The 27,986-nt window shown below is 39.4% G+C and overlaps 3 protein-coding genes across 3 annotated transcripts; all 3 read right to left on the bottom strand.

Annotated features, from left to right (window-relative positions):
* LOC145906854 (ATP-dependent translocase ABCB1-like) lies at positions 1-16,817 on the bottom strand. The gene is made up of 22 exons (XM_082994329.1): positions 16,739-16,817; positions 16,537-16,670; positions 15,982-16,153; positions 15,413-15,537; positions 14,854-15,073; positions 13,813-13,995; positions 13,149-13,265; positions 11,338-11,550; positions 8,763-8,943; positions 8,058-8,231; positions 7,555-7,584; positions 7,210-7,401; positions 5,872-6,050; positions 5,189-5,399; positions 4,717-4,832; positions 4,210-4,349; positions 3,647-3,787; positions 3,112-3,268; positions 2,401-2,598; positions 1,531-1,737; positions 1,048-1,194; positions 1-623 (listed from the first exon to the last, which is right to left on the bottom strand). Exons 1-22 carry the CDS (start codon positions 16,802-16,804, stop codon positions 417-419), a joined length of 3,510 nt encoding a protein of 1,169 aa, XP_082850455.1. The 5' UTR covers positions 16,805-16,817; the 3' UTR covers positions 1-416.
* A 2,919-nt stretch (positions 16,818-19,736) lies between these two features.
* On the bottom strand, positions 19,737-23,608 carry LOC145905338 (lysosomal protective protein-like). The gene is made up of 10 exons (XM_082992512.1): positions 23,441-23,608; positions 23,069-23,180; positions 22,852-22,989; positions 22,574-22,732; positions 22,412-22,503; positions 22,089-22,185; positions 21,509-21,676; positions 21,210-21,352; positions 20,673-20,922; positions 19,737-20,315 (listed from the first exon to the last, which is right to left on the bottom strand). The coding sequence occupies exons 1-10, from the start codon at positions 23,596-23,598 to the stop codon at positions 20,229-20,231; spliced, it is 1,404 nt and encodes a 467-aa protein (XP_082848638.1). The 5' UTR covers positions 23,599-23,608; the 3' UTR covers positions 19,737-20,228.
* Positions 23,609-24,100: 492 nt separating this feature from the next.
* Positions 24,101-27,730, bottom strand: LOC145905336 (lysosomal protective protein-like). The gene is made up of 10 exons (XM_082992511.1): positions 27,557-27,730; positions 27,362-27,473; positions 27,144-27,281; positions 26,756-26,914; positions 26,399-26,490; positions 26,241-26,337; positions 25,753-25,923; positions 25,389-25,534; positions 24,629-24,878; positions 24,101-24,452 (listed from the first exon to the last, which is right to left on the bottom strand). Exons 1-10 carry the CDS (start codon positions 27,718-27,720, stop codon positions 24,369-24,371), a joined length of 1,413 nt encoding a protein of 470 aa, XP_082848637.1. The 5' UTR covers positions 27,721-27,730; the 3' UTR covers positions 24,101-24,368.
* Between the last annotated feature and the right edge of the window lie 256 nt (positions 27,731-27,986).

Below are 27,986 nucleotides of genomic sequence, written 5' to 3'. Positions count from 1 at the left end.
ATGTAATAGCGCAGTGACGCGCAAGGAGCAAAATCAATAGAAAACACTGAAAAAATTGGAACATTGATGAAGTAATTCACGTTTCGCAAGAAGTACGCAATTGAAAAAGTACGCGGAATGAAGAAAACGTTTCGTTTATCATTAAACAGTAGGAGATATCCCCAAACTTGCTAGAAACGAAAGCCGAGCGTTTCACGGACTTGTTATCAACAAACATTCCAACATCTCCATAATTTACATCGAGATAGCGAAGAATAAACGGTCGTCACACAATTTCATACAAGTACGTATAATTCAATGGAAAAGAGAGGGAAAGAGAGAGAGAGGTTGAAAAAGCCTAAATTCAACTGCGGTGTCACGGATTTTCGCCTTTATGCAGAAGTTGACCACTAGTTTTCCACGTTCAAATCCCTGTCTCACTGCCCCTTGGTGTGCAACTGGGCGTTGACGAGACTAAAGTAAGACCCGTGCATCGCGATGAGCTCGGAATGCGTGCCTTTTTCTACAACGACACCGTTTTCGATGACGCAGATGAGGTCTGCGTTTTTGATTGTGGACAGACGGTGGGCGATTATGATGGAGGTTCGACCTTCGCTGGCAGCGTCCAATGCGTCTTGCACCACCTGGCGGAGAAACGAATAGTAAATATGTGTACACTGGGTGGCAGTGTTGATAAAACGAAATCTAAAATCTTTATCTCAACAAAACACTTCCAATGCGTTTTGTACCATTTGGCGACGAGAAACGCATGGAGGTTACATGCTCACGATTTAAAGTTTAATTGATTGGAAATTCTTACGTGATTTACACACAACTGCTGAGATTTAGGTAACATAAACATATTAGCATATACAAGTTGCAATGTACTTTTTTTGCAACCACTGGGAATGCTATTTAATAAAATATATTAGCCGACTGATTGAAAGCTTGGAAATAAACGTTTGGCCCAAAGATGGGAGGTGGAAATGGACGCGGACATTGGCAAAAATAGGACCTAATTTCAAAAACGAACAACTCTAGCTCCCAATACACAAAACTTCATTTCACCTTTTCGCTCTCAGCGTCCAGGGCTGAGGTCGCTTCGTCAAGGAGAAGAATCTTCGGGTTTCGAAGCAAAGCACGCGCGATCGCCACCCTCTGTTTCTGACCACCGGACAACTGGGTGCCTTTCCCGCCAACGTTGGTGTCGTATTTCTGAAAAATAATGTCCCAGGAGAATAAGTTCAAAATCTGAGTATGGAAATCCTTTCGTGGGACGGGCCATGTTGCGTAACTTTTGGTTATAAGCTCGTAAAAGGGTAATTAGATTCGCATGACAATGGCGTAACATTATAACTATAACGTGGTTAAGGTTCAAAAAGAGAAAATTAGGTAAACACAAGAGAAATTCACGTTATACTATATTTTCCTTTATATTTTTTAATGTTTTTTTTATTCAAAAATAAACAGTTTATTTTTACCCAACACACTCATATACACTTAAACGCACACAGACACACGCACAAGCACACAGCAATACGTTACTCCTACCAATGGAAGTCCATTGATAAAGTTATGGATGTTCGCGTTCTTCGCTGCAGCGATTACTTCCTCCATGCCTGCGTTACGTGAGTTGTCACCGTATCTGATGTTTTCGGCGATGGTTTTGTCGAAGAGAACGGGTTCCTGTGACACAATCCCCATCTGCGCTCGCAACCAAGAGATGTTGAGCGCCCTGAGGTCGTTTCCATCCAGTTTCTACATTATGAGACAAATTGCACTGTTAGGAACCGTAATAAGCGATTGGCCTTTGTGACAAACAGAAAGGATCCTGCACCAATGTTTCTTAACCGCGGACCAGTACCGGTCATTTACGTAGATTTCTTCTGGTGCGAGATGCACAATCTGGTGCTAGGTGCACTCTGGTGCGAGGTGCACACTCTGGTAGAAGATGTGCACTGGTACGAGATGCACACTCTAGTGCATGTACACTCGTGCGAGGTGCCCATGCACTCTGGTGCGAGGTGTACACTCTGGTGCGAGGTGCACTCTGGTGCGAGGTGCACACTCTGGTGCGAGGTGCACACTTACACTTTTGACTAATTGAATAATACTTTTTTTGTTAATGCGTTCTATTCATCACGCTTTAGTTTAGATTTTTAGAATCGCCGGCCAGTTACAGCTGTTTTCAAATTTTACTGGTCTGTTAATGCAAGAAGGTTGAGAAGCAGCGACATAGACGATTTTATCTGGATCACGACCCCGCCTACGGAATACGGTTGCATCAGTCAGCTTAACACGGTAAACAATATACAAAGCCAACGCGCAAATATTTATAGGTCAGTTTTGCCCACAAACTCATTTCTGGTAAACGATACAAAAATTGCAAAAACGTCCTTGCTTGGTAAACTGCGCACTTACCACTAGTCCTTCGACAGGGTCGTAGAACCTTTCAAGCAGTTGAACGCAAGTCGACTTTCCACATCCACTCTGACCAACCAACGCCACTCGCTTCCCTTGTTGTATGTTTAAGCTCAGCCCCTTCAGGATCTGCACGTCAGGTCTGGTCGGGTAGTTGAACTTGACCGAGTTGTAGTCGACGTCGGAGTCGACATGTTTCTTAAAACATAAGAAGGTCGTGTTGAGATTAGACAAACCTCTCATAGCGCATTCAAATACTTGGTACATGTATGCAAATATTTGTCACGTAGTTCAAGCTTTAAATGCGAACCAAATGTAGTTTCTTGACTTTTTTGTGCGGGCGAAATCGGGTTTCACGGTTTTGGTTGTTCACTAGGGCTGGGTCACTAGGGTTGCACAGAAAATTGTCTTTCAACATGTAGCTTAGAAATTTATTTTTCGAAAAATGAGCTCGCAGAACAAAATAGGAAAAACTAGTATAACTAAAGCGAAGGTTTTCGGATAACGGTACCAAACATACACCTTGTGCAAATATAACGAGGATATTATAATTTTTGAGACGGTATTACCCAATGCACATATGCAGTTTCTTGGCTATCCACGATTATTGGAAAAGAGACGTTCCAGCTACACCATCATGATAAAAATCACTATCGCACCCAAAACGGTGAAGGGCGAGAATTTTAAATATCGAAACGAAAGTTTCCATACCGGGGAATCCCCCTTCGGATCGTAGCTGTCGATTTCGGGTTTTCGGTCGAGGAGTTTAAACATTCTCGCCGCCGAAATTCCCGCTTCGGCGTAATCCGGAGCGAAGGAGCTCACCTGGCCCACCGCGAAGGCGCCAAAGATCACCGCCATGAGACACCTAGCGGAAGAAAATGCTTTGATATGTTTTTTACCCGCAAAAAAGTGTTTTTAAACGATTTATTTGATTACTTTAATCTAACCATCACTGACTATTACTATTATTGAAAATCAACATCACTTTCGTTTACATGAAAACGTTAATACTTAGGTCAGCCCTCAAACCAATCATTACTTATAGCAAAAGTCTTTCCTTTCATCAATTATATTGAATACATCGCGAAATTTGGGGACTGTTATAAAAATAATTTTTGGTAGTTCAACACGTAATTGTTCACATTCACATCAAAAACAATGCTTTCATGTCTTAACATAACACAATCTACAAACTTGCCACTAGTTTTTAACAAAGAAACAGACCCTGGCATGAATAACTTACTTGTATACGTTCTCGAACTCCATCTGATTTTGTTCTACCAGCCATGCACCGAACCTGAACGTGGCGGCGTATGCAAAGAAAACGATGCATTGTGAGAAGCCGAACGATATTCCATAGAAATAAGCCTTTTTCTTTGATGCGCTGCAGATGCAAAGTAAAGCGGTAGTTTATATAACGAATATACTTCTCTTGGTGACCTGCAGTAGGTCTATGTACTGATGGTAGTCACAGTTGTGTTTTAAACATCTGCATACAAAGCTATATAATTATCAGTAAAATGAATATCATTTTTATAGTCAAAAACGCAACAACAAATTAACGCGCACTAGGGTTTTCTTCAGGATCAGTTCTCCCATAGTCTGTACCACAATACGCGACACGCTAATTGCTTGGTGTGATAAACTACAGTAACATAATTTCAAACTACTGAACATTTGAGAAACAAACTATGGTGCTGTATTTCCATACTTGTTAAAAGGAATAGATTTGCAAACCATTCGCCACCACCGCTAAAAGTTGTTGCAGTGAAGAATTCATAACCACGCCCAAACATATATACTTACTTGTACGGAACATCCAATGCTGTAACGTATTTGTTGTAGAACTTGTATTCCTTTGCCAGGGATGCGACTGTTCTAATGTTGAGTGTTGCTTCAGTTGCGATTTGTCCCGCGTCTTCGTAAGCCTTCGACTCTTCGCCCGACTGCAAAAAAGTAACTCTCGTTCTTAGGAACAAAGTGGCAGTTTTTGCACAATTTTTTTCCATTACGAAATGTTCTGCTTTGAGCGTTTTTAAGCTAATTTGTTCATGAGGTGTAGATTGAAACAGCCAGTCATCGCCGTATCTGCCATCAAAACCAGGTTCTCAATCTGTTTACTCAATATTCCTTTTCCTTCTTCCTTTTTCTCTCATTTCTCTTTTTTCTTTTAAATCTCTATCCCTTTTTTGCAAGTTTGTACTTTCCTTTTTCCTAACAACACTTTTTTCCATCGAAACTTTTTCTTTTTCAAATTACCTTCTTCACTATTTCACCAGCCACACCACACACACATCAACACCATTTTCTCACCTGTCCAGTCATAATTTTCATTGTAAGAATTCCAGCCACGATCATAAACGGCACAAAACCAAGAGTGAGAAGGGTGAGCTGCCATCCGTACGCGAAAGCGATGCCCAAGGCCACTCCTACAAAGTAACGAAAACTGGTTTAGTAAGCGAGCTAACAAGACTTATTTTTACTTCGTGTAATATTTTATTGACAGGTGAACCAATGTTTGGAAAGTTTTGAATAAAACGTCCAACTTTTGAGAAACAACCCGCGATACAATAAGATGTGTTCGTTTGAAAAAACAAACACATGACAATTCATCAAGTGAACAAACAGGGAACCTTGCACCCTACAGGACTCGGTCGGCTTAACACGTCACACCAACCGCCAAAAGCATTTATTGCACACGATCGCTATTCGTCGTCAAGCTCTACTACGATTTCTATGTTTAAACACACTATACGCACACAACAGAAGGAGGAAAATGTCTCACCGAGCGCAAAAACGCTTTGGAAGATTATTCCAAGTCTTACACCAGTTCCTCCTTGCACTTTCGATGCATCCGTTGCAAGTCGGGTGGTAAGGGCTCCGGTGCTGTGGAGGGGGTCGTCAAAATATCCCATTTCTTGTCGCATCATAGCTCTGAATCCCATTGATCTCAGACGAGCCGTGAGCTCTTCCCCAGATTTTCCAAAGGACGACGCCTGTGGGAGTGGGAAAGTGTTTAAATATGCAAAGTTGATATGCGCGTTTAAATCGTTCATTAAATGTTGCTATATTTTTTTATATTTTGGGTGTTACGTATGCTTTTTATTACACGGATAACATTGTTTCAAATGTGGTATAGTTCCACATTCTCAAAACTAGATCATCTTTAACATTGTTGAAGATTGGGTACTTGTAACAAGATTATTGACGTCACATATTCACGGCCAGGAAGGTGTGTTGTAAATTGTTTTGCGTGGACTTTTTGACTCCCAAATTTACAACAAAAGTTCATTGACTTCAAATTTATCCAACATCAATTCACATAAGCAGACGATGCCCTTAAGTCAAAAATCGTATTTCTGTTCATTTATTTGTAATAAAATATCGCACTGACGTTGATAGTCTGTTATTCCTTTTGAGTATATTTGGATAAACGTGGATGTAGTGCAAAGAAAACAATACCCGTACCTGGACAACATTGGCGATAAACGCGAGGATGCCGATACCACAGAATAGCAAGGAATAGAGAAGGATCTGATCTTGTTGTTTCTTTGGATCAGTTACCGAGAAGACGGCAATGACTTCGGAAAAGAGGATTGCGAAACATGGCTGGATTCCACCGTTCACTGCGGCACCGATGCAGCCCACTAACAACCACAAAGATTTGATTTTAGTTGTGATCACTTGCTATGTTTGTAAAGAACATTGAAGCAATGTTGATTTAAATTTTGAATTCAGTTTTGGGTGCTACCTATTAAAAACCCTTTAGGGTTCTATAAAATATAAACCCGACCGGCCAGCGCAAGGCGATACATTTTTTCGGCTAACCAACAAACGCTTGCATGTTTTTACAATACAAAGCATACTAAACTGTTGTTTCCTTGCAAGCCGATTATGTTTCAAGGATGATAAACGTTTAATATAACGTTTACGTTGCTGCCAGGCATATTGTAACTTAATAATCTGTTCTTCTGGCAAAGATAAAACGTAACTTTATTCACAGACGTTTCGCCTGTTATTCAACAAGGCTTCCTCAAGGTAATGGTACAGCACACAACTAACGCCAAAAAAACGTGCCAACACGAAAAAGGGGATAACGCTAACACCGCTTGTAAAATCATGTGATGTATAAAAAATGGGCGTCTGTGAATAAAGTTACGTTTTATCTATGCCAGAAGGACAGATTATTAAGTTTAATATAACTACAGCAAACAATAATAATTTCCCAAATCACTAATTCCACATGACCTTTTTTCGACTGGAGGACCAGTAAGAATTGACCAGTAGGCTTGGGTATACAAGCAAACTGCATAAAAATCTATAACGCGACGTGACATCCACAAGAATTTCTAAACATAGCTATCTGTACATATAATTTTGCCGCGCAATTTTTGTTTGCGCAAAAGCGTGTGTCAATATGCTTTGGGATAAAGCTATAGATAAGAGCATATGGGAAGATAGGAGAAATTATAAAAGGCCGTTGATTAAGAACTTATGTGAAAGTGGCTTTTGGTCTCGGTTATAGGAATTCACAGAAGATTTTGAAGCGACAGGGTTTAAAACTTTGATCACTGTAGGTCTGTCAACAGTGATTTAACTAAGAACTAAAAATTGTACATTATCTGTTGATTGTAATAACTGAATTGACGAAATACAGCGGCCGCATAATTGGAGACTTGTAAATTTGCATTTAAACTAAAGGTGAAAAAAACTTATACGACAACAGTCGATGGAAAGAATGCTTTGTCGTACCGATATCCACAACTTCAAACAAATTCTCCATTCTCTCGTTATGTTCCAACTTACTGGCAATGTATCCCGCCTCGGGTTTATTCATTGAGAAGATGCGACCGATGGAGACAGTGGGCAACTCTTCCTCCACCTCCTCAGCCGGTTTGTCGTCGTTGTCGCCTGCGTCACTCGCTACGCCTGAGCGAACACTGGTCACGCTGGTGACGCGGCTTCTTTGTCGTTTCGTGGATCGGCCTCGCTGTATGTCTGTTATGGTCACGTTTATTATTAGGGACAAATACCACAATAGTTGATAAAACACCAATAATTTCGGATAATAAAAGTAAATTCCAGTTCAAATTTACAAAAGCCACGTTTCCAAAAAAAAATTCGGAACAATAAAACAAAAAAACACATTACCTTGTTTTCCAACGTCCATTGTCCCTGCACCTACACAAAAATAAAGTTATAGGTGAATATTATCCATGTACATACATACGTTTTTCTCGCCTACCTCGTACTTACAAATTTAAAAAATTTAAAGGCACATCTCATACCAAAATACATTAACACGACGCCCCGACTGCATTTAAAGGTTAGAAATGTCTATTATGACGTAACAAAAAAAATTACAAATTCGCAGTGAGTGAGCAGGCAAGAGTTTTGATGGGTTGTCCACAAAATGTTACCATGTAAAGTTTTGCTCAAAATCAAAAACATCTTTTATCGGTTAGTTACAACATCTAGTTCCGAACCACACTGCCCAACGCACAAAGTAGCAAAAATAACGGAAATCAATTGACAACCATGCTCTTGCTTCCCAAACTACACTGATTGTACAGCAAACAAGCATATGAGCGACAACGGCAACTTCCACGAGCCTGGTAGTTGAACGTACAAAAAATTCAATTAACTGCACTCACCTTCTTCAGGCGCGTAACTCTGCATGTTGACTAAGTTCTGGTAAATTCCGTGCTCAACTTTAAGAAGTTCGTCGTGACTTCCCTGTTCCATTGCCTGGCCCTCGTGGAATCCGATGATCTTGTCTGAGTTCTTGATGGTCGACAACCGGTGGGCGATCACGATAGTCGTACGACCTGGTTACACAATTGAGTTTTTTACTGCTGACAATACAATGAATGATACGCAGTTATTGATGCCACCCAAACAAACCGTTTTCAAGCATATTTTTTTTTACGTCGATATTTAACCTAAGTAAAAGTATTTAATATCATGACTCCATTTTATTCTTTAAAAGCATGTCGGAGCGTAACGTCTCAGTTGTATCTCGTCGCTTTTAAGTATCGTTTTTTAGAACGTTTTTACCTCTAGGTGTCGCTAATTTATCAAATTACAAATATCCAAAAATATTTAAATTGATTTCTGCGTCAGCAGAGATTAGGGTCGGAATGCCAAGGGTTGCGAGTACAAGTCTCATCGGAGGCGTTATATTTCTCGCTTCAATTTGTCACGAAAAGTGGTTTCGAAGCCAGCACTGTAACCTACTGAAATATATTTTCAAAATCCATGTAAACGTTTTTTATGATGTCATCACAAAACTAGACCTAAGTGACCCAACCCAATCATTTTTGTTTTAAATGCGCCCCAAAGGCAAATGCGAAATTCACCTTGCGATGCCTTCTCCAGTGCAGCTTGCACGACTGATTCGCTCTCTGTATCGAGTGCTGACGTAGCTTCGTCGAGTAACATGATCTTCGGGTTGCGAACGATGGCTCGAGCGATGGCAATTCTCTGCTTCTGTCCTCCGCTCATCTGAGCCCCGCCTTCTCCAACCATTGTGTCGAATTTCTGGGTAACGAAACCAAGGTTACAGGTAGTATGCACAAAAAGCACTAACTTTTGACAACAGGATCATCCTGGCTATTGTTTGGAATATATATTTCGCCCTGTGGGCATCTTCAGTTCCTTAGTTACAGTAAACACACAGTAATAAAATGATTTTAAAAGCGTCTTATTCAAATGGAAAGGTTACAGGAAGAATACATAACCACGTCTCTAACGCACATACGCGGGCTTCGTCGTTAATTAAAGAAGCTGTAGCCGTAAATCAATACAGTGTACGGTGTTAGCGCGAAAAGGAAAGCAATGCAGACGAAACAAATACAAATGTGGGGCACACTGGATAATGATGTCAGAAATTTGTTGAGATCATATACAGCAGTGGTTCCAAAAGTGGGCGCCAGCGCCCCCCTGGGGGCGTTTGCAATCGTACGGGGGGCGCTGGAGACCAAATGGGCGATTGGGGGGCGCTAGGAAATAATTGACCAATTGGCGGGCGCTTGGTGACAGGGCAAATTTTCTATTATAGCGTAAGTCAGTGTTTCCAAACCGTTGGTACGTGTAAAACTAGTACTACGCGACCGCATTCCAGGTGGTACATGAGCACCTTTCCGAAATTTCCAGGTATAGTTCGAATTTAAAAAATCGTAACTGATTTCAAAATTTCGGATAGTTCATCTCCTAGGTTACTTTGTAGCACTCAATTAGGTGGTACACGACGAAATTGTTTTACCTCCAAGTGGCACGCAACCACAAATAGGTTGGGAATCAATGGCCCACATGATTCAGTCTAATTTTTGAAAATTTCTGCTACTTCAAAAACGGTTTTTCTCGCAAGCTGAACTAAAAGTTATCGATTTTGACGTCACAACGAATTTTATGTATGTCACAATGTGTCATCAATCAACGCTAAATAAATGGTATTCGAAAATGAGGATTTTCGGTGTCATTTCCCTAGCGTCACCCATCGCATTAACTGACAAGCAACAAATAAATTCGTTATGTTTTTGTCTTTTCTGTTGGGCGTTGTTAAATGACTAAGGTGTTTGGGGGGCGGTGCAGAAAAAAAGTTTGAGAAACACTGACATATAGTTTTGAGTGTCTGACAAACACAAATTTTAAATTATTTTTTTTTCAAATTAACATTCAAATTTTTTAAATCTTATCGTAAACTCGTCGTTTTTTAGGTTTCCCTTTTCTTTTTTCTCTTCTCGTTTATGTGTTTGAGTTGGGCTTGGGTTATGGTTTCACAAGAGCAACGTCGAAACGCTGGGGGTAAGTTTCTGTTTTCATCATCTCAAGTCGTCATTGACTCACGACCTCATCTCGAATTAACCCACTTCAGGTACGATGGTCGCGCATTTCAAGTGCGAAGAAAGTCAATATTACCATCACGTTTCCATGACAACGCTGGGTGTGGGATAAAGGTTAGAACGAGAAAAATGACGTCATCGGCATCATTACTTTCCTCGCAGAAATGTTACATAGATACCATGAATATATTTATTGGTCAATTTATACAGTTTTTGTAGAGAACTAAAAACGATAGCACTTCTCTTGAGTTTTGATGATTCAAACACACAAGATATCGTAACCAAATCTGGTATGTTCCCCACAAAACTGTATAAATTCACAAATAAATATATTCATGGTATCCATATAACATTTCTGCGAGCCACGAAAATTTTTCAACCCAAAAGGAACTTAAATGCCGACTTTAAACGTAAACTTTTTTTGTATGTAATATTTAAGTAGATGACATCACGGCCGAGTTGCCAAAAAAATTGTCTCATCGCTATGTAAAAAAACGTCAACTGATTACAAAGACAACATTACCAGCACCCGTCGAACAAACAGAGAAATGGCCGCCGCGTTGGCAACCGTTAAGTAAAACAACGAGGACTTCGACCCGTGTTTCCAAGCCTTTATTGCTTTACCGCTGCAAATATTTGCCGCCATAAGTTACGGCTAATGCCCCGCCCCATACCTTAATACAGCAATCGCTGAATCAACTAGCGGGAAGCTGTTGTTAAGTTTGTAGCACTAGTTATACACGCGTTGGTCGCCTAATATAGCCTGAAAACGCCGTTGGAAGCACACTTTAGGTGTAGACCTATATAAGGATACAAACCCTATCGAAAAGGGTAGCTTTGATTAATTAATGAAATAAGAGTGCACATGTTGTTGTCACAATGTATGAATTTCCTATATTGGATATCTCGGTGTTAACTGTACAAGCAATTGCCACCAGTACCAACAACAGGCAATAGATACCAACGATAACATCCAATTTCATATAAACAATACATGAAAACACGGTACAAGACGAAGGTGTTGTCAAAAACACCCATACGAAACAACTACATTTTAATTCAAAACAACCTACATTGAAAACGCACTTACCTCAGGAAGTTGCATTATGAAGTCATAAGCGTTCGATTGTTTTGTTGCCTCGAAAATCTCTTGGTCTGTGACGTCATCGCGCCCGTATCGAATGTTCTCTTTGATGGAGGTGTCGAACAGGATGGGTTCCTGCGATACCACCCCTATGCGATCCCTTAGCCAGCGAACATTCAAAGTGCGGATGTCTTTGCCATCAAGCTCCACGACGCCGTTCTAAATACGTAGCGATAATTGAAGTTGGGTAACTGACGGAAAAAAATGGTCAAATAATACAAGAAAAGATGATGTCATTGTCTGTGAATACGGTGTCTTAACGTGGCAAGAATATTTCGCCTTTGTTGGATGATGCTAATTTTGCTTTATGAAAGTGGACTGGAAGATCCACCAACTTTCGACATAAAATGTTATATCTTGTTATTTCATATTAGAATAAGTGTCTCAATGTTTAAACTTGTTGCAGAATTGTTGATTTCTTTGTGTTAACAATAAACATAGACATACATATAGGTTTCTTAACTGCGTTCGATCTTTGTGGCCATTTAAAAAAAGTATGGCTTGTGTAAGCTGCAGACAGATGGCCATGGCTTGCACATAAATTATTTTTTTACCAAAAAAGTTTCAAAAAATCTTGTGCCAGTTCTTGATGGAATAATGTTTAAGATTTTCCCAAGGCAAGTTTACCGCCAATTGTGTAAATTTAACTAAAACCGATCCACCACAGATTAAAAAGTATCACTAAAATAACGCTTTGTCCAAACGTATCTTAGGTAGAGCAATAAAATAATTTTCTGGCTGTAAGCGCATCGAAGCTGTTTAAGTAGGTTTAATGTTTAACGACACAATCGAGTCGTAAATTTATCCAAAAACATCTGAGCATGGGTTTAGAAAAAGGTCATGTACAGAACGGGGGGCATACAAGTCAAAACTATCACCGCACGGCACGACGCGGCATTGTGACGTAATAAAAGATAGTTCAAACCAAAACAAATAAGAATTGACCTCGATGATACAGAAAAAAATTTCAACAAAAAAAAACATTAAATTAAATCTTTTTTATACAAGTTCATGTAAAAGTTAACATCAATGATAAAAGATTTAAAGTATTTCAGTATCCAAGACTGCATAAAAGCGCCGTATATCTTCGCAACATTGTTTCATAACTGGGGCGTACACTGGGCGTTTGGGCAAACACTACGTTTTTAGAGCAAGGGTTAGTTGTGCGGTGCAAGTATTCGCCACCCGGTTTAAACATTAACCCCGAACACATCCTCCACGTTGGCACCATCCAGTTACAATGTAGCTATTGCCCGCTTCTTGCACAGGTATTGCGCAATACTTGCGTAGACGCAGTTAATGGTTTTCCTTGTTGCGGTCATCTTGTGGAGAAACGCTTTTACGGTGTATTTAACATGTATCATCCAACCGCAATTGTTAGACGAAACGTGGTGCAAATAAGTCAAAATGTCGTGGACACAAATAACGAATCTTGGAAGCTATTATGTGACGGAAAAACCTTGTGAGAGCATCGCGATTTTTAATTATGTGAAAAAAAATATATGTATATTAAATTTTTGTGCACCAAAGCTAAATTAGGTTAAAGGCCTTAGGTCAATAATTTTTATGTGGCTAGTGTGTAGCTTTGCACTCAAAGATTACGGAAAAAACAGTTGTTTTCAATGCGTGACCGCAAATTACGGAGGTCGACCTTTCAATCGGAAATCGGCCCCCATAACTGTGTAATACCAATTTCAGCAGATATATGCTGTACAAGCAAAAGTAATTCTCAAGTTATTATGCGAATTGCAACGCACCTGGGGGTCATAGAAACGTTGTATGAGTTGTACGCAAGTACTCTTTCCGCATCCACTCTGTCCGCACAGAGCTGTCGTTTTACCACTTTCCGCTGTGAAGGAAACCTTGTGTAGAATCTGCGTGAAAACAAATACTTCGTGAAGGTTCAGCAACATTTTCACATATAATAGGAGGAGAAATAAATTGTTATAACCTTCTTTACCCCCCACTTTAAACAAAAGGCGGATAGGCATCAAATATTTACGCCAATCAGAGAACGATATTAACAAGAGCATAAAGTTGGCAATAATACGGCGGAATGCACATATTTCTTCAGACAATCAACACGAATTCTCCCTCTGGGATCTTCACCCTCAACAGGGAAGTGGTCGGTATCGATTCGTTCCTCTCTTATTGCTTATAAACAGAATGTCAAAAACTACGAAATAGGTAATGACACGTGACAAAACGTAGGGTAAGGTGGCGCGCGATTGCGATTCGGGACCACGAAACCATGGGTTCGAATCCCGGTGTGGTGAAATGTCGCATTAGCAAAAAAATCAACAGCTAAACGTAATTGTGGCGTAACCGACTTTCCAGAGTGGCAAATATTGACACCAACGTACCACAAATCGATCTAACTTTTCTTTATAACCAAACGTACAAAAAACACCCTCAAATTACCTGCACGTCTTCTCTAGACGGATAGGTGAAATCGATGTTCTTGAACGTAATTTCGCCTCTGACGTTGGTCGGTTTATCTCCGGCCTCTGACATACAGTCGATATCAGGCACACGGTCGATGATTTCGAACACCTTGTAGGCTGCCGCTTTGGCTGCGGCGAAGTACTCCATATTGCTGCCGGCCTGGAGAGTTAAAGTAAACTTATTAGGAGCACGATATGTTTATTGACGGGGTATCCACTCTTCAAATTGTAGGCTACATTGCTATGCCCACTTCAGAAGAATCGTTGGAAACATTTCGAGGAAAATCTATCTGTGTGGCTAGCGGCGATCACATAGCAATGATTTTGACAAACGCACATTACCGGTGTCTTTGGGTCAGAACTAGTAGCAATATAATTTCTTGCAAAGCAAAATACATAATAGAAAAGGTCCAAAGGAAATGGCTCAAAAACATTTGACAAAATCACGTATTTTGTTACTGCATAAACAAGAAGTTACTCTTTTTTGTGCTTAAAAAGGTGTTTTTCTCTGTGATGGATTGGGCGGTTTAGAATTCTGTTTGCATAAAATTTTAACTGCAAATGTATCAAACAGTACGCGGTTTAGGACAAAAGGAGTGCCTTATCTGTTGATTCGTCGCCACTATGTCAGAGTTTAATGACATTGTAAAACGCGGTCACAAAAATTTAACTGCCATGCACGACTAGTTTGGGTTATGTTAACGGCAAAGGACACCAATGACTCAGCGAATGGGTTTGTTTACCCTTCCGTGCAATGACCTGAATCCAATTATGCAACACGCATTGAAAGCGTTTAAGATATAGGTGCATGTTGTCAGTTTGCTTGCCGCTTAATGTTTTCTTGTTCTTGCCATTGAAACCACGAAAACATTCGATTTTTGTTGTTATTTTTTTTTACCCTTTTTTTGAAACTTTTTTTTTTCAAAAACTTTCGTGGGGAGTTGTATTCAAAATAAGCTGTAATAAACAACAGAAAAAATACGTGTTGCCGATCGGCAAAACCACGAGATTCACTTACCCCGCCCAGGGAAAAGGCGCCGATAAGGACACCAAAAAACGTGGTCAGGAGGTTGTCGATGCCGAAAGTCGATCCTTCGGCGAAAACCAAGGTCGACCCATACCAGAATGCAAGCCCGTAAGTGCAGAACATAATAAGGAACACAATCCCCATTCCCAATCCAGTGGTCATGCCCTTTCGTATGCCGACCGCCTTGGCGCTCTGTAGATTTACTTCGTACCTGCGCAAAGGGGTAAGGTATGTTTAAATAGTTTAGGAAGGTTTAATTAAAGTAGTTCCGCGGACCCGTATCCCCATAATACGTATTTTTTCACATTAAATTTGATTCTTGTGGCGTTATTTACATACTTTGCCCTGATAAATATTCTATTTTATCAAAATGATCTGTTTGTTACATTTTAGTTCAAATTTCAACATCAGGCTATATTGTTTGACATAAAGATTTACAAAGCCGTTCTGTTCATAACATTTTAGTCCAGATTTGTGAAAAATTACCCAAAAGTTATGCAAGAAAACAAGGTAGAAGACTCTAAATACACTTTGAACCATTCAAATTCACCTTTCAACTTCCTTCTCTTGTCCATGAAATGCAACAACTGTTCGAATGGATGAGATCACTTCCTCAGCAATACCACCAGCTTTTGCATATGCGTCCAATTCTTTCTTGGTGAAGGTGGCAGCTATCTAATAACCCAAGAAAATTGACATTACAATAACTTTAGTAGGAGAGCAAATTATATAGAGGCAGATATGGTGAATGTGACATTTAAATGGAAACAAGATACGCAGTTACCATTTTGTTTGAACAAACATCAGAGCAAACAACAGACTCAATGGGATGTCGTGGCACCACAATTACATGCCTTAAACTGGTGGTGACATGTGTCATATGTCTTACATGTGTACACAAACACAACTGTACTAGAAAGTGGTACTATGACTATTCCATGGTGGCACTGTGACTATTTCATTGTGGTAGGCAAATTGTTGATAGGTCAGCATGGAAAAAAAATCAACACCGCTATACTGGACAAAACAGTTTAGCTACCTGCATTTTGGTGAATTTTTACAATACCAATATGATCTAAGGTTTGGGGTATATATAATGATTATGAAAATACAACTTACCCTGAACATAACACTTGCTGACAGTCCGAGCAGTGGGGAAACGGCAAGAATCACAAGTGCAAGCTGCCACCCATAAACAAAACCAATGATTAGACCTGAAACAGCTCTTGCTAGCATCTGAAGAGACACTGATACTTTGTCACCAATTCCTGCTTGAATTTTGGCCACGTCACTGCAGAATAAAAGAGAAAAATAATCACAGCATGCTCACTATGCCAAAGAAAAATGTACGGATGCTAAAAACAATTTTTTTTCAAACCAAGGAAATAACTGATGGTTTTATTTACAAACAAAATAGCCACTGAAAACGATCTTTAGAAAACAATCGAAACGTCTGTAGCATGAAGTTCTACTACATTGGCTTTTTCACACCAATTGAAGTAATATATAGTTTGGGGTATAAAATGGACCTGTTAAAGCATCTTGCAGGAGTATTTCACTCAGGATATTAGATTAATGCAATAATTTTGGACCTTTTTCTCATCTTAAAATGAGGCAATTTTAGATCAATTTGTAAACCACTATTCTAAATTTAGACACTCTGGCTAAACTCACTCTGCAAGTCTTGTGTTCAACTCGCCAGCTGAATTCAAGTCAAAAAATGAAATGTCCTGTCTTAAAATGCTGCGGAAAAAATGCAGACGAATCCGATTTACTTGCCGAACAGCTTGCAGCATGTAACAGGCAACCTGGAAAAAATTGCATAAGGTTAAACTTGCTAAAAAAGAAAGTCTCAAGCCTTTATAATGTGTTTTACCTGTATTGATGCCAATGCAAGGACAGCAACGGCCACATAGACATAGTTCAGAGAAAACTGTGCCATTTGTCTATTGAGACTACCCTCTCCAAACTGAGCATAAAATTGCCTGTAATCATAAAACCATATTTTTAAACAGAATAATATGAAATCACATATCTTCCTGGTTTCCACATAAATTCAGAAAAAATATAGAATGTACAAAATGTGTTAAAGATTATAGCCTATTGTTGGTCCCAGGCTCCATACAAGAGAGTGCAGCTGGTGCATCACACAAGGGTCGGCACAGGGCTAGGGGGGTCATGAATATCAAACGGGGGACTGTCAATACCATTGTTTGTTTTGGAACTGGTGAATCTCTAATAAAAAGGTTTGTCCCTATACAATAAAATCTCAAAAAAAGGATATTTTTTTACTCTCAAGGTCACTGGTTGACCCTGCATCAAGCACTACCTCAAAACCCTACCTAACAACAAAGCTGCAGTTAAACGAAAATGAATTGTTTTGTGTGTGTGATAAAAGTGTCTCTTACGTCATATTCTAGGTATATACTCACTGTTCAGTCATGTCAGTTTCATTAATTAATCCCATTGTGACGCAGATGGTGTAGTTAAGGCCGCATTGTGCATATGTTCCGTAGTCAACAAAAGAAGACGTCATATCGCCGAAGAATATGAACATAATAGGTAGAGATGCTCCGTGGCCAATCGCCGAGATGGTTCCCAGAATGAGAAACAAGTAGTCCAAACCGTCTGCATACCGAAACTAAACGAAAGAATTTAGGAATTACTACCAAACTAAGATAAAGAGGTGCTGGTTTTTAGGCAAGAAAAATAGTTCGTTGTACATTTTTGACATGTGCAAATAATTTATTTGGTTTCTTGTTAACATTTTTTAGGTTTGAACATGCTCGTTATTTACGATTTGATAGAAGTTCAAAGCAGGATCGGGGGCTTTTTTTTCCTCGCTGTCTGTTGAAACGCTCGAGCCAGAAGACGACGAAGCAGGAACCTCTCTGTGACGAAACAAAAACAAACCACATCACGTGACCACAAAAATATCCCAAAATAAATTGTTTGTTTTAATATATTTTTTTTAAACTGTGAGCAATTTTATTATGCTTTACCTAACAGTGACCTGTACAAAGGTTGTTTAAATATTTGTAATATTACTCGACAGAGTTTTTTTTGAAAATGAAGATAGACTTACTTTCCGTTTGTTATTGAAACATAGGCTTCGTCTTCGCTGTCATGAACTTTGTTAAACTTTGTACCAACTCCATTGGTGCCATTCTTTTCTTTCTCGCCCATGACTGATAATATAAAATGCTTACCAAAATATTTTGGGAACAAGTCTTTTGCAACAGCTAAATTTCGCTGTTAAATACAAATCCACATTAATCAGCGCGTATAGCCTAAATGCAATGGGTAAAATACGCTTGGGTAGGCGAAACCAATGCCTATGCTAATTTCGCAGACTTTAATTTTCGACGAGAGTTGTCCGTTTTGCAGTATAATTGTTACAGTAAGATACAGATTAGCTTACTCGCGATAAAAAAGAACGTCGCCTGCTGTTAATCCCCTTAAAATACTCTTCCTGAACGCAAACTACCACAAAAGCTACTCTTTGCTACAACCCAAACTACCACTAACCTACCCAGCCTAAACCACTGCAATTCCTGCCTTCCCCTGGTAAGTATCCTTCTGCTATATTACCTCCTCACACCAGACACCCGTTAAAAATGAACCTTCTGCCGCGATGTGTTCCTATTTAACGCATCCTGAGCAAAGTCACTCTTACATCATGGAGTAAATGATTAACAGCCACCTCGAAACGCTCATATTCGGATTGGTTGATGGTATCTCTCCAGCGTTCGTAACTGTTGCGCAATAGTGCGCCCAGTTTTGAGAAAGTGCAGTAGTGCGATATCTAGATATTTGTGCTGCATTGCGTTCCTTTTTAACAGGAAATTGCGGTCTGTTTTATGCAGTGATTCGCAACCGCTGTTCTCATCACAGTTTGATGGCTGTCATTTAAATTCATTGTGGAAATGAACAACATATTTAGCGTAGCAGTTAAATTATCCAAGCATGAAGATTCAGGTTTAAATTGCTTTCTAACCCTTTGTTGTGTTCGTTTTGTTTCCAATTTTTACTAATGTTACGCTGCCCTCGGCAGTCGGGCAGGCGTGACTTCTTGCGCCCGGACAGAGCAACATGCGGGAGTTTCTGCAATGGTTCGTAACGCGCAAACCACTCCGGTGAAAAGGAACACATCAACTTTATTCCGAAGGCGCTGCGGTTTCTGCACAAACAGTCGCAGAATTAGCGATCAAAAACACAGATACATTAAATACACAAATTCTCCTCACCAAACTCTTGTGGGACCAGGTCACAAAATATAGCGTTTTTTCCATATCAATCAGGCAGCAGGAAACAACGGCAGCAGAAAACTTAACTAAAACTAAGGGGAATCTCAGACAACAACAACATGGACAGGTACCAGGGTTCTACAGCGACAACGGTTTGTGTGACGTACAACAATATTGTGTTGACGTCAAACTAGCAAACAATCAACCAAAATTATACGGCATAGAAAAGTGGCGATTTACGTTTGCCGCAACCAAATTTTGAAGGATTTTGGTTCTTTACCAAATATTTTTGCAAGTCGGCTGACCTGTTGGCAAATTGTCTTTCCACGTTCACCGAGATACCGTCAAATGACTCGAGATAGCACGATAACTGAGGCTTATGGGCTAAATACCGAGTCGGCGAATAGCTTTTCGAATCTGGTTTAAAAAAGCAATTGCCTTCGAAAGCTTGGAAAATAGAATATATCATGCTATTCCGAATTATTTGGAATGCAAAATGCACTGCGGTTTCAACAGCACATATTGCGTGACTTCAAAGGCTTTACGAAAAAGGCCTTGTCTGGTGTTCATAAGCTTTAGCGAGAGAAATATCCGCTGGTTTTGACTCAAATGCCAAAAGTTGCGTTACTCCTGTTATTTGATCGCAATATGTTGTTTGTACACGAAAAAGCAGAAAGATGTAACAAAAATCAAAGCAGTACCGAATCCGCTCACTTTTGACAAAATCATGATCAACAGAATATTAATATGATGAAAAAACACACTTTTTTACGGACGTTACGCCTACTCTACATCAAGGAGAAATGCCAAGGGATGCATTGTGCCTAAATGATATACGTGGACAGCCTCCAACACATGTTACAGTGCGAATTCATTTAGGCATACTCAATTTCAATGCAACGCATACTGTAACGATACGAAAGCTGAAATACACGACGTATAGACATTGTGGGTAGAAGTTTGCAAACTATTGTTTCACATCGAACAAATACGTGCAAGTAATATGCGCATGCAACAACACAAGAACACAAACTGGCAACAGAGTATACCAGATTATTACATTATTCCACAAAAAAATAGAACGTTTTAACAGCAATGTTGCGAAAGCTTTTGAACCAATCAGTTCAACGGTTGGTCGTTGATGAATTTGTCGAACATGGCCAAAGCGTAGGAAGGTTTCGATTGCGGCACCAAGTGTCCAGCACCCTGATAAGAACAACATTAAAAAATAGACAACAATGTATGATTGAAAATATTTACTATTTGTAAATAAAATGAAAAAATATTGACGCGCTTGGGTGATTTAGAACATTGCCAAATCAAGCTTGCCAAAATCAGGCTGGGCATAAATTCCATGTTGCTGTTATTCTGCAGCATAATTACAAGGCACGTTTTTTGTTTTTTGGTTCCAACTTTTAAACGTTAAATATTGTAAATAGGTTACTTTATAAACTGTTGTGTGAGCATTCTTTGACCAATATATCAACACACGGCCTATCACACGACAAATTTATGAATTTCTGGTCTGTGGAAAAATTGGCTACAAATAAGCAACATACTCACTCTGATTGTGGTAAAGGTAAGGCCTTCGTACTCTCTTACAAAGCCAGCCACCTGGCCATCGACGTACCAAGGCGAACGGGGCCTCTTTTGTGGCTGTTTCAGCGAGTCGGCAAACCACTGGTTGCCTAGAAAGTTGCAAACCATGTCTGTGTCGCCGTTGTAGAGCAGGACGCGGAAGTTGTCATTCCTAAGCAGCTTATGGTATTGAGGAGTCATGTCTTGGTATTGTTTTGTGTAGGTGATTTTGGCGCTGAAAAGAAAACAATGTATTTAAATTGGATTTGGAACATATTGCAATATCGGAATAGAAAATCCTAAGCTGACGTGCTTATCCTTTTAAAGCAGACGTTTTAAACACTACTATGTTTATCATTAGTGCTTAGAAAAGACTGAGTTGCAGCAAGGCTTAGCTTGATCTATTCCGACTAGTTAGTTCTAAGTATTTTGCACCTTATCCCAATATTCTCAATTATCTTTGAAGTGAATCGGCTAATGCTTAACAACCACTCAATTGTTAAATTGAAAGGGATACATTACCTGCACTCTACCCAAAGGTTTTTGCGGTCGGAATTGACGTGCAAAGCGCTTTTGACATCTTTCCTATTGAGCCAATCCTTTAGAGCGGAGCTGTTGTAGCAAATCGAGTAGGAAAACTGCAATCTGTCCCACTTTTTATTAAGCTTTAATACAAATGGAAACATTAATCTTGCAAGACTGGATTTTAATCTTGTTTTATCACTGCGGCTATTTTGCTGCAAAATAGCGCCACTTAGTGGAAACATGGCGTCACTGCTCTGTCGTTAGCCACATGTGTTTTTATTACAAAGTACACCTACCTTCTTCGTGCCATTTTTCCCTACTCGGGTCTTGGAGTTGTTACCGAGCAGATGGGACATGGCCAACTGATAGCGGGGTGGCAAGTACGATGGGAAGGCGCCGCATGTGTCGAAAATTGCGTAGGGGTTTAGGTCAAGGTCGAATATCAACTGGTAAGCCTTCATCGCCTTAATGTATTTTTGAAGTGTTATTAGAGATTGCAGCTTTTGTGTGCCGAATATTCTTAAAATAGGCACTTAGAATATACGATCTCTAATTACAGCTAAAATAGTACACACAAATTTAATCCTCGATTACAGGTATAACGGTGTTGTCGTTCGCAGGTTAAACACTTTATTTGCAGCAGCTCATAATAATAAACTGCACACTGTAGGGCCACTGCCATTAATGCAAAAAAAATTACTCAACTTAGGATTGTTTACTTGAACATCTCCTAATGGCGTCATGAACGTGTACATCAACGCATTACAGTAGGCGCATATGGCGTTTATTTATTTTCCCGGCAGTTTTCCAATCCTTGTGTCGAACCGGCACATTCACAAAAACCTCTATATCCTTTTGTTAGGCCTAAATACTCACAACCGGCATGCAGGAACTTTTTGTGTTATCGGCAAAGTTGCACTTCTCTCTCGTAGCCATTCCGTTGCAACAATGGGAGGTCAGTTTTTCCCACAAGCTAATAATATTTTGCTTTTTTGAAGTGCTTTATGTAGAACAAGTGAATTTAACAGTAAAAAACCTAAAAACAATTTATAGAGAGCTGCCAATACATATTGTAAGCTTATAATCCTTTTGTGCAGTTACGCTTGACATTGCGGACTCGTCACTTGCATAAAAAAGTATTTGATTTAGTTTTTAAAAAAACATTTGATTTTGATTTCAACAATAGGTTGCGTGCTTACGTTTCGCCGATAAAACCATGGAAATAGGCGAAGAAAACCATGGAATTGTCATTCATTTTATAATTGCTCCAAGGGTTTCCAATGGCCATGCCCTTTACAAGCAAATACGCAAAATTATTTCTTATAATAACTGCATGTGAGCAAATTGCAAGTAAGTGAGACCTGTAAATTAAACTCGAAATTGCCTTCGAAAATCTTCACGGCCAGATTAGGGAGGTAAATTCCTCCGTAACTTTCACCAGTGATGAAGAACTTGTTGCTCGAATATTCTGGAAACTTTTTCAAGAAGTCGATCAGAGCGTTGTAGTTAAGTTGGGAAACCTAAAAATATAATATTGTAAGCTCACAGCAAAGGAGGGCCACTAAACGAGCGGACACGACAATTCTCAACCTTACAACCAGGAAGTCAACACTAGGTTTATAAATTCATTGTCTTCTACCTTGTCGTCGTCAACGTCCATGTCGTTGTTGTCATCGTAGGAAAATCCAACACCGGCAGGCGATTCGATGTAAAGCATATTCGCTAGTTTGTTCCAGCTTTGTTTGTTAACATGGGCGGTCTTAGCGTCGGTGATGATCTGCAAATATTTACGTTCGGTTGAAGTAACGTAAAAAGTGGGACAAAATTACCCGACTGCTTTAACAAAATGGTTTTACATGTAACGGTCCGTTTTCATTTAGAAAGCCTAGCAAAGAACTGCATCCAGGACCGCCATTCAGCCACAAAACCAATGGATCCTTGGCTGGGTTCTTCTGCGATTCCGCAAACCTATTGCATCAGTGTAGCGTTAAAGGCGACTAACAAAAATACATATGCAGGGCCCATATAGAATACACGTGGCATATATATTTCAGACCATGTAGTTATCTACATTGCCAGCAATTATACGAAACAAACAATAGACTGATTTTTAGGAATTTACTTCAAGTATACTTTAAGATTATGAAAAACTTTAAATTTAAGTCGTGGGTTGTTATAGCGACGCACTAGTGAAGCAAACAGCAACAGAGCATAATAAAGTAACTTACCAGTAGAAAAAATGCTTGGTGTCCGAAGCTGAAAGATATCCAGAGTACATTTTGTACTTTGGCATTTGCGACAATCCTGGAATACTGGTGATCAGGTCACTTGGGGGAGCGGCAAATGCCAGAACCAGCAACTGGCAGAGAACTATGGCTCGAAACATGTTTATTGCATATAACTAACAACTGTGACACCACAAAAGCGATTTTTTTAAAGATTTTTTCTGCTGCCAGGTTTCTACTCTTTCTGACAGTACAAAAAATAAACCTTTAAATTGCTTAAAATCTGTTCATTCGATACGACGAGGCATGCTGCAACTTTACCTGCAGCGGAAATCCTCAAGGGTTTTAACTCGAAACTAGTAGTGCTTTCCTTTTTGCACTGAATGCATTCTCTTTAGCTGCCATTGTAGTTTAACAGCTCATCTTCGAACACTGCACTTCCTACATCGAAAGTTTCACAGCATTGATATCACCACAAAATAATGGAACAATGCAACGCAATGAATCGATTCGCAAATGACGCATGCTGTAACGTTTATTGTTCGTTATTTTTCTGACAGGAAAAGGGCTTGAGCATTTTCCTTTCCCAAAAAGGGCTTGAGCATTTTCCTTCCTACTTTTCTACAATGCATTGGTCATTGTTTATCATAATTACATGTTTATTATTCTCTTGACAGATCCACATGTCAACAATACTGCATAATAATTGTCATTTTTAGCATCCAAAATATTAACAAGATTCCAATGGTAACAAATAGTGTTGCAAATAAGAGAACTGCAAATTTTGTGATGTAACAAAGGACAAAACGTTTTGCAACCATACAAGAAATAGACGCATACAAATTGCATACAATTACATCAGAAGGTCGTGCAACAACAAGAGTAGATGGTTTCAAAGGGTGCTATGAAGGAAAATAGTTGCGAACTGCTACTAAAAAGGAAGGTTGTTGATGAACTTGTCAAACATGGCCAAAGCATAAGTTGGTCTCCACTTCGGTACCAAGTGCCCAGCACCCTAACAAAAAGTATGAAACAGAATTAGAAAATTAGAAACCCAGTTCCAGCTACAGTATCATAACAGCCATCTACGACTATTGTCGTCTGTAAGGGTAATAGAAAAAGTAAATTAATAAACTGCAAAATTTCTAGTTATATTTATTTGTAGACAAATAGGGCAATCAAAAATCTTACTCTGATAGTGGTGAAGGTAAGGCCTTCGTAATCTCTTGCAAAGCCAGCCACCTGGCCATCGACGTACCAAGGCGAACGGGACCTCTTTTGTGGCTGTTTTAGAGATGCAGCAAACCACTGATCACCAAGAAAGTTGCAAACCATGTCTGTGTCACCGTTGTAGAGCAGAATGCGAAAGTTTTTGTGCTTTAGCAGCTTGTGGTATTGTGGTGACATGTCACCGTACAGTCTTTTGTAATTGATTCGGTTGCTGGAAAAAAAAATCAGTACGAAATTTGATTAAATAACTGGTGATTACCGATGCTGAAATTTTGACCAAACATTCAGATTGCTTTGTGTTTGGTGGTCGTTTAGAGTTTGTAATGGATGTTCTTTAAAAAGTATTGCCGTATGATAATGATCAGGTATAAAATCATAAAAAATTCAATCAAATTGTGTTTTTTTTTTGCTACAGGCAGGTCTTAAAAAAACCTTGACAAACAATTTATTTTCCAGAACCAACAAGTCCTGAAAATTTCGAAATTGTAGTAAGTAGGCATTTGTATTAATTTTTAAGGCGGATAAGAAGAAAAACAATTTGCAAATACAATCAGTGTGACCTCAATTTCAACCCGGCGATATATTGCTGTCAGGTACATTTGGCGCGCATTTTGTTTCGCTTGAACAACGATTGTTTTCACCATCATAATTTTGTAAACAGTTACCACGCAAACGCTGAGCGAAACAAGCACATTTTGTGAAACCGCCATACGAAACCTGCCTGCATTCTTTCCATTCTGGTAGGTTGGATTTCACGTGCAGAGCGCTTTTCACATCTTGGCGATTAAGCCAATCCTTCAAGGCGGTTTTGTTGTAACAAATATTAGGGTTATTGGAAACTGTCGGGTTCAGTGTGTTCTTGATACCCTTAAACACAAATCATTTAATATTGTTGAAATTGTTTATGCAATTCATGTCTTTTGTGTTAATGCTTTTTATTCCAACCTTAAGGAGATGCTTATATTAAAAGTCAAGGTGCGCAAAAATCGGACAAAAAAGTAGCAATAATCGTCATGGTTGATTAATAAAAGTTTCGACTGCAAAATCCAGCGTTCGGCACCGGCACAAAAAAAAACTTCACCGACCTTCCACTGGTAATCTTTCAGCACTTTGACTTCAGGATTGTTAGCAAACAGATGAGACATGGCCATCTGGTAGCGGAGAGGGAACGTCATGATTCCACCATTGTCGCATGTGTCGTATAGCGCGTAGGGGTTAAGTTTGGGGTTGAATATACAGTCTACAGCCTCGTTCAACTTTAAAGTATCATTAAATTAGTGAATTCCAGAAAGCAAATTTATTGAGTTAATGGCAACAAACGTTTATTTAAACATGGTATTGCATGGAAATAAAGTATGTAGGAACGCATCAAGCACATGGTCAATTTGCTGGCCAGGATGCTAGAGGTTTTGATACGTTACTTATAAAAAAAAATACCATAAAATACAAAAAAGAAAAGATTTCTGAGTCTGGTATTTTCTACTTCTAAATGTTGTGATATACCTGAGGCTATTCCCACACCTTTGGTTGTATTTTACCCATTAAAAAAATCAATGGAATGCTTAAACTCAACTGCATCAACGCAATAATTTGTCAAGTGGCCGTGAAAGTTGCACTTCTCTCTCGTCCCGGTTTCATTGCAACATTCTTTGGTGATTTTCTTCCACAACCTTGGGTAAAAAGTTTCAATTCATAAAAAACCTGTTGGGACTTTTTTTCTTGCGTACTTACACTTCACCGAAAAGTCCATGGTAGTAACCATAAAAGATCATAGATTTATCATTCATTCTGCCATTGCTAAGTGCGTTTCCAATGGCCATCCCCTAAAAACCATTGCCTTATTATAGCGTACAACTAGTTCAGGTATAATAGAGTTGGAAAAAACCGAAAGTCAGAAACCCATCCAGTCGAAATGTAGCAGGATTAATAAAAGATAACCAATACGGTGTTGCTGTCAGGCATTGTAATTTTAGAGGAATAGTACATTATGAATTTAAAATGTCAAAAGGGCAGTTCTTCTAAAGTAAAATTACCAATAAAAAAGTTTAAACAATAGGACTATATTTAAACATTATAAGATGATAATACCTTAAAATTAAATTTAAAATTGCCCTCCATGATTCTCACGGCCAGAGTAGGGAGGTAAATTCCTCCGTAACTTTCGCCAGTGATGAAGAACTTGTTGCTCGAAAATTCTGGAAACTTTTTCAAGAAGTCGATCAGAGCGTTGTAGTTGAGCTGGGAAACCTATTTATTAAAATCTATTGTTACAACAATTTACATTAACGTTACAGAGAAGCGAACAGGTGTTACCGTTTGCTGCTGGAGATTGCATTTGCTTCCGTTTTTAGCTATACCACATCTCACGCTATGGCCCAAGTAAAGCAAACCAACGAAGGCAATTGTGTAATTTTGTTTGTAGTTGGAACATTTAAGCATATTGCGTCAATAGAATTAAAGTTTTCTCTGTATATACCATGTCATCGTTGGTTTTTAGGTCGTTGTTGTCATCGTAAGAAAATCCAACACCGGCAGGTGATTCGATGTAAAGCACATTCGCTATTTTGTTCCAACTCTGTTTGTTAACATGGACGGTTTCGGCGTCGGAGATTATCTACAAACATTTACGTTCGGTTGAAGCAACGTAAAAAGGGGCGACAAAATGGCCCGGCTACTTCAACAAAATGGTTTTACATGTAACGGTCCGTTTTCATTGAGAAAGCCCAGCAAAGAACTGCATCCAGGACCACCATTCAGCCACAAAACCAATGGATCCTTGGCTGGGTTCTTCTGCGATTCCGCAAACCTACATATTACCGAACCTTAAGCCAATTTGCTCATACCGTTCAACAATGTTACGTGCTATTAAGTGGTGTTAGAGTGTCTTACCAGTAGAAAAAATGTTTGGTGTCCGATGCTGAAAGATAACCTGAGTACATCTTGTACTTCGGCATTTTCGCTAATCCTGGAATACTGGTTATCAGATCCTTAGCTGGGGCGGCAAATGCCAGAACCAGCAACTGGCAGAGGACTAATATCGTAAACATGTTCATCGCCTATAACGGTTGCACCATGAGGAATTATTAAAACAAAACCCAACTTCGACGGTTTATACACACGCTGCTGGCTGTGCACATTGTCGGCCTTTTTGTGACAACTATGTACACAAATATACTGCTAATTTTGCTGCCAGGCATACCAATTAATCAGAATTGTTCTTCTGGCACTTGTGATGCAAATGAACCTTGCTGCTTGCGACGCCAACATTGAGTCGCACAAACCTTCGAGCCACTCTTAAGGCATGGGACCATACAAGTCT

Source organism: Ascidia mentula, chromosome 6 (genome assembly GCF_947561715.1).
Source record: "Ascidia mentula chromosome 6, kaAscMent1.1, whole genome shotgun sequence".
NCBI lineage: Eukaryota > Metazoa > Chordata > Ascidiacea > Phlebobranchia > Ascidiidae > Ascidia > Ascidia mentula.
Note: the sequence above shows the minus strand (reverse complement) of the source record. Positions and strands in the feature narration are given on the sequence as shown.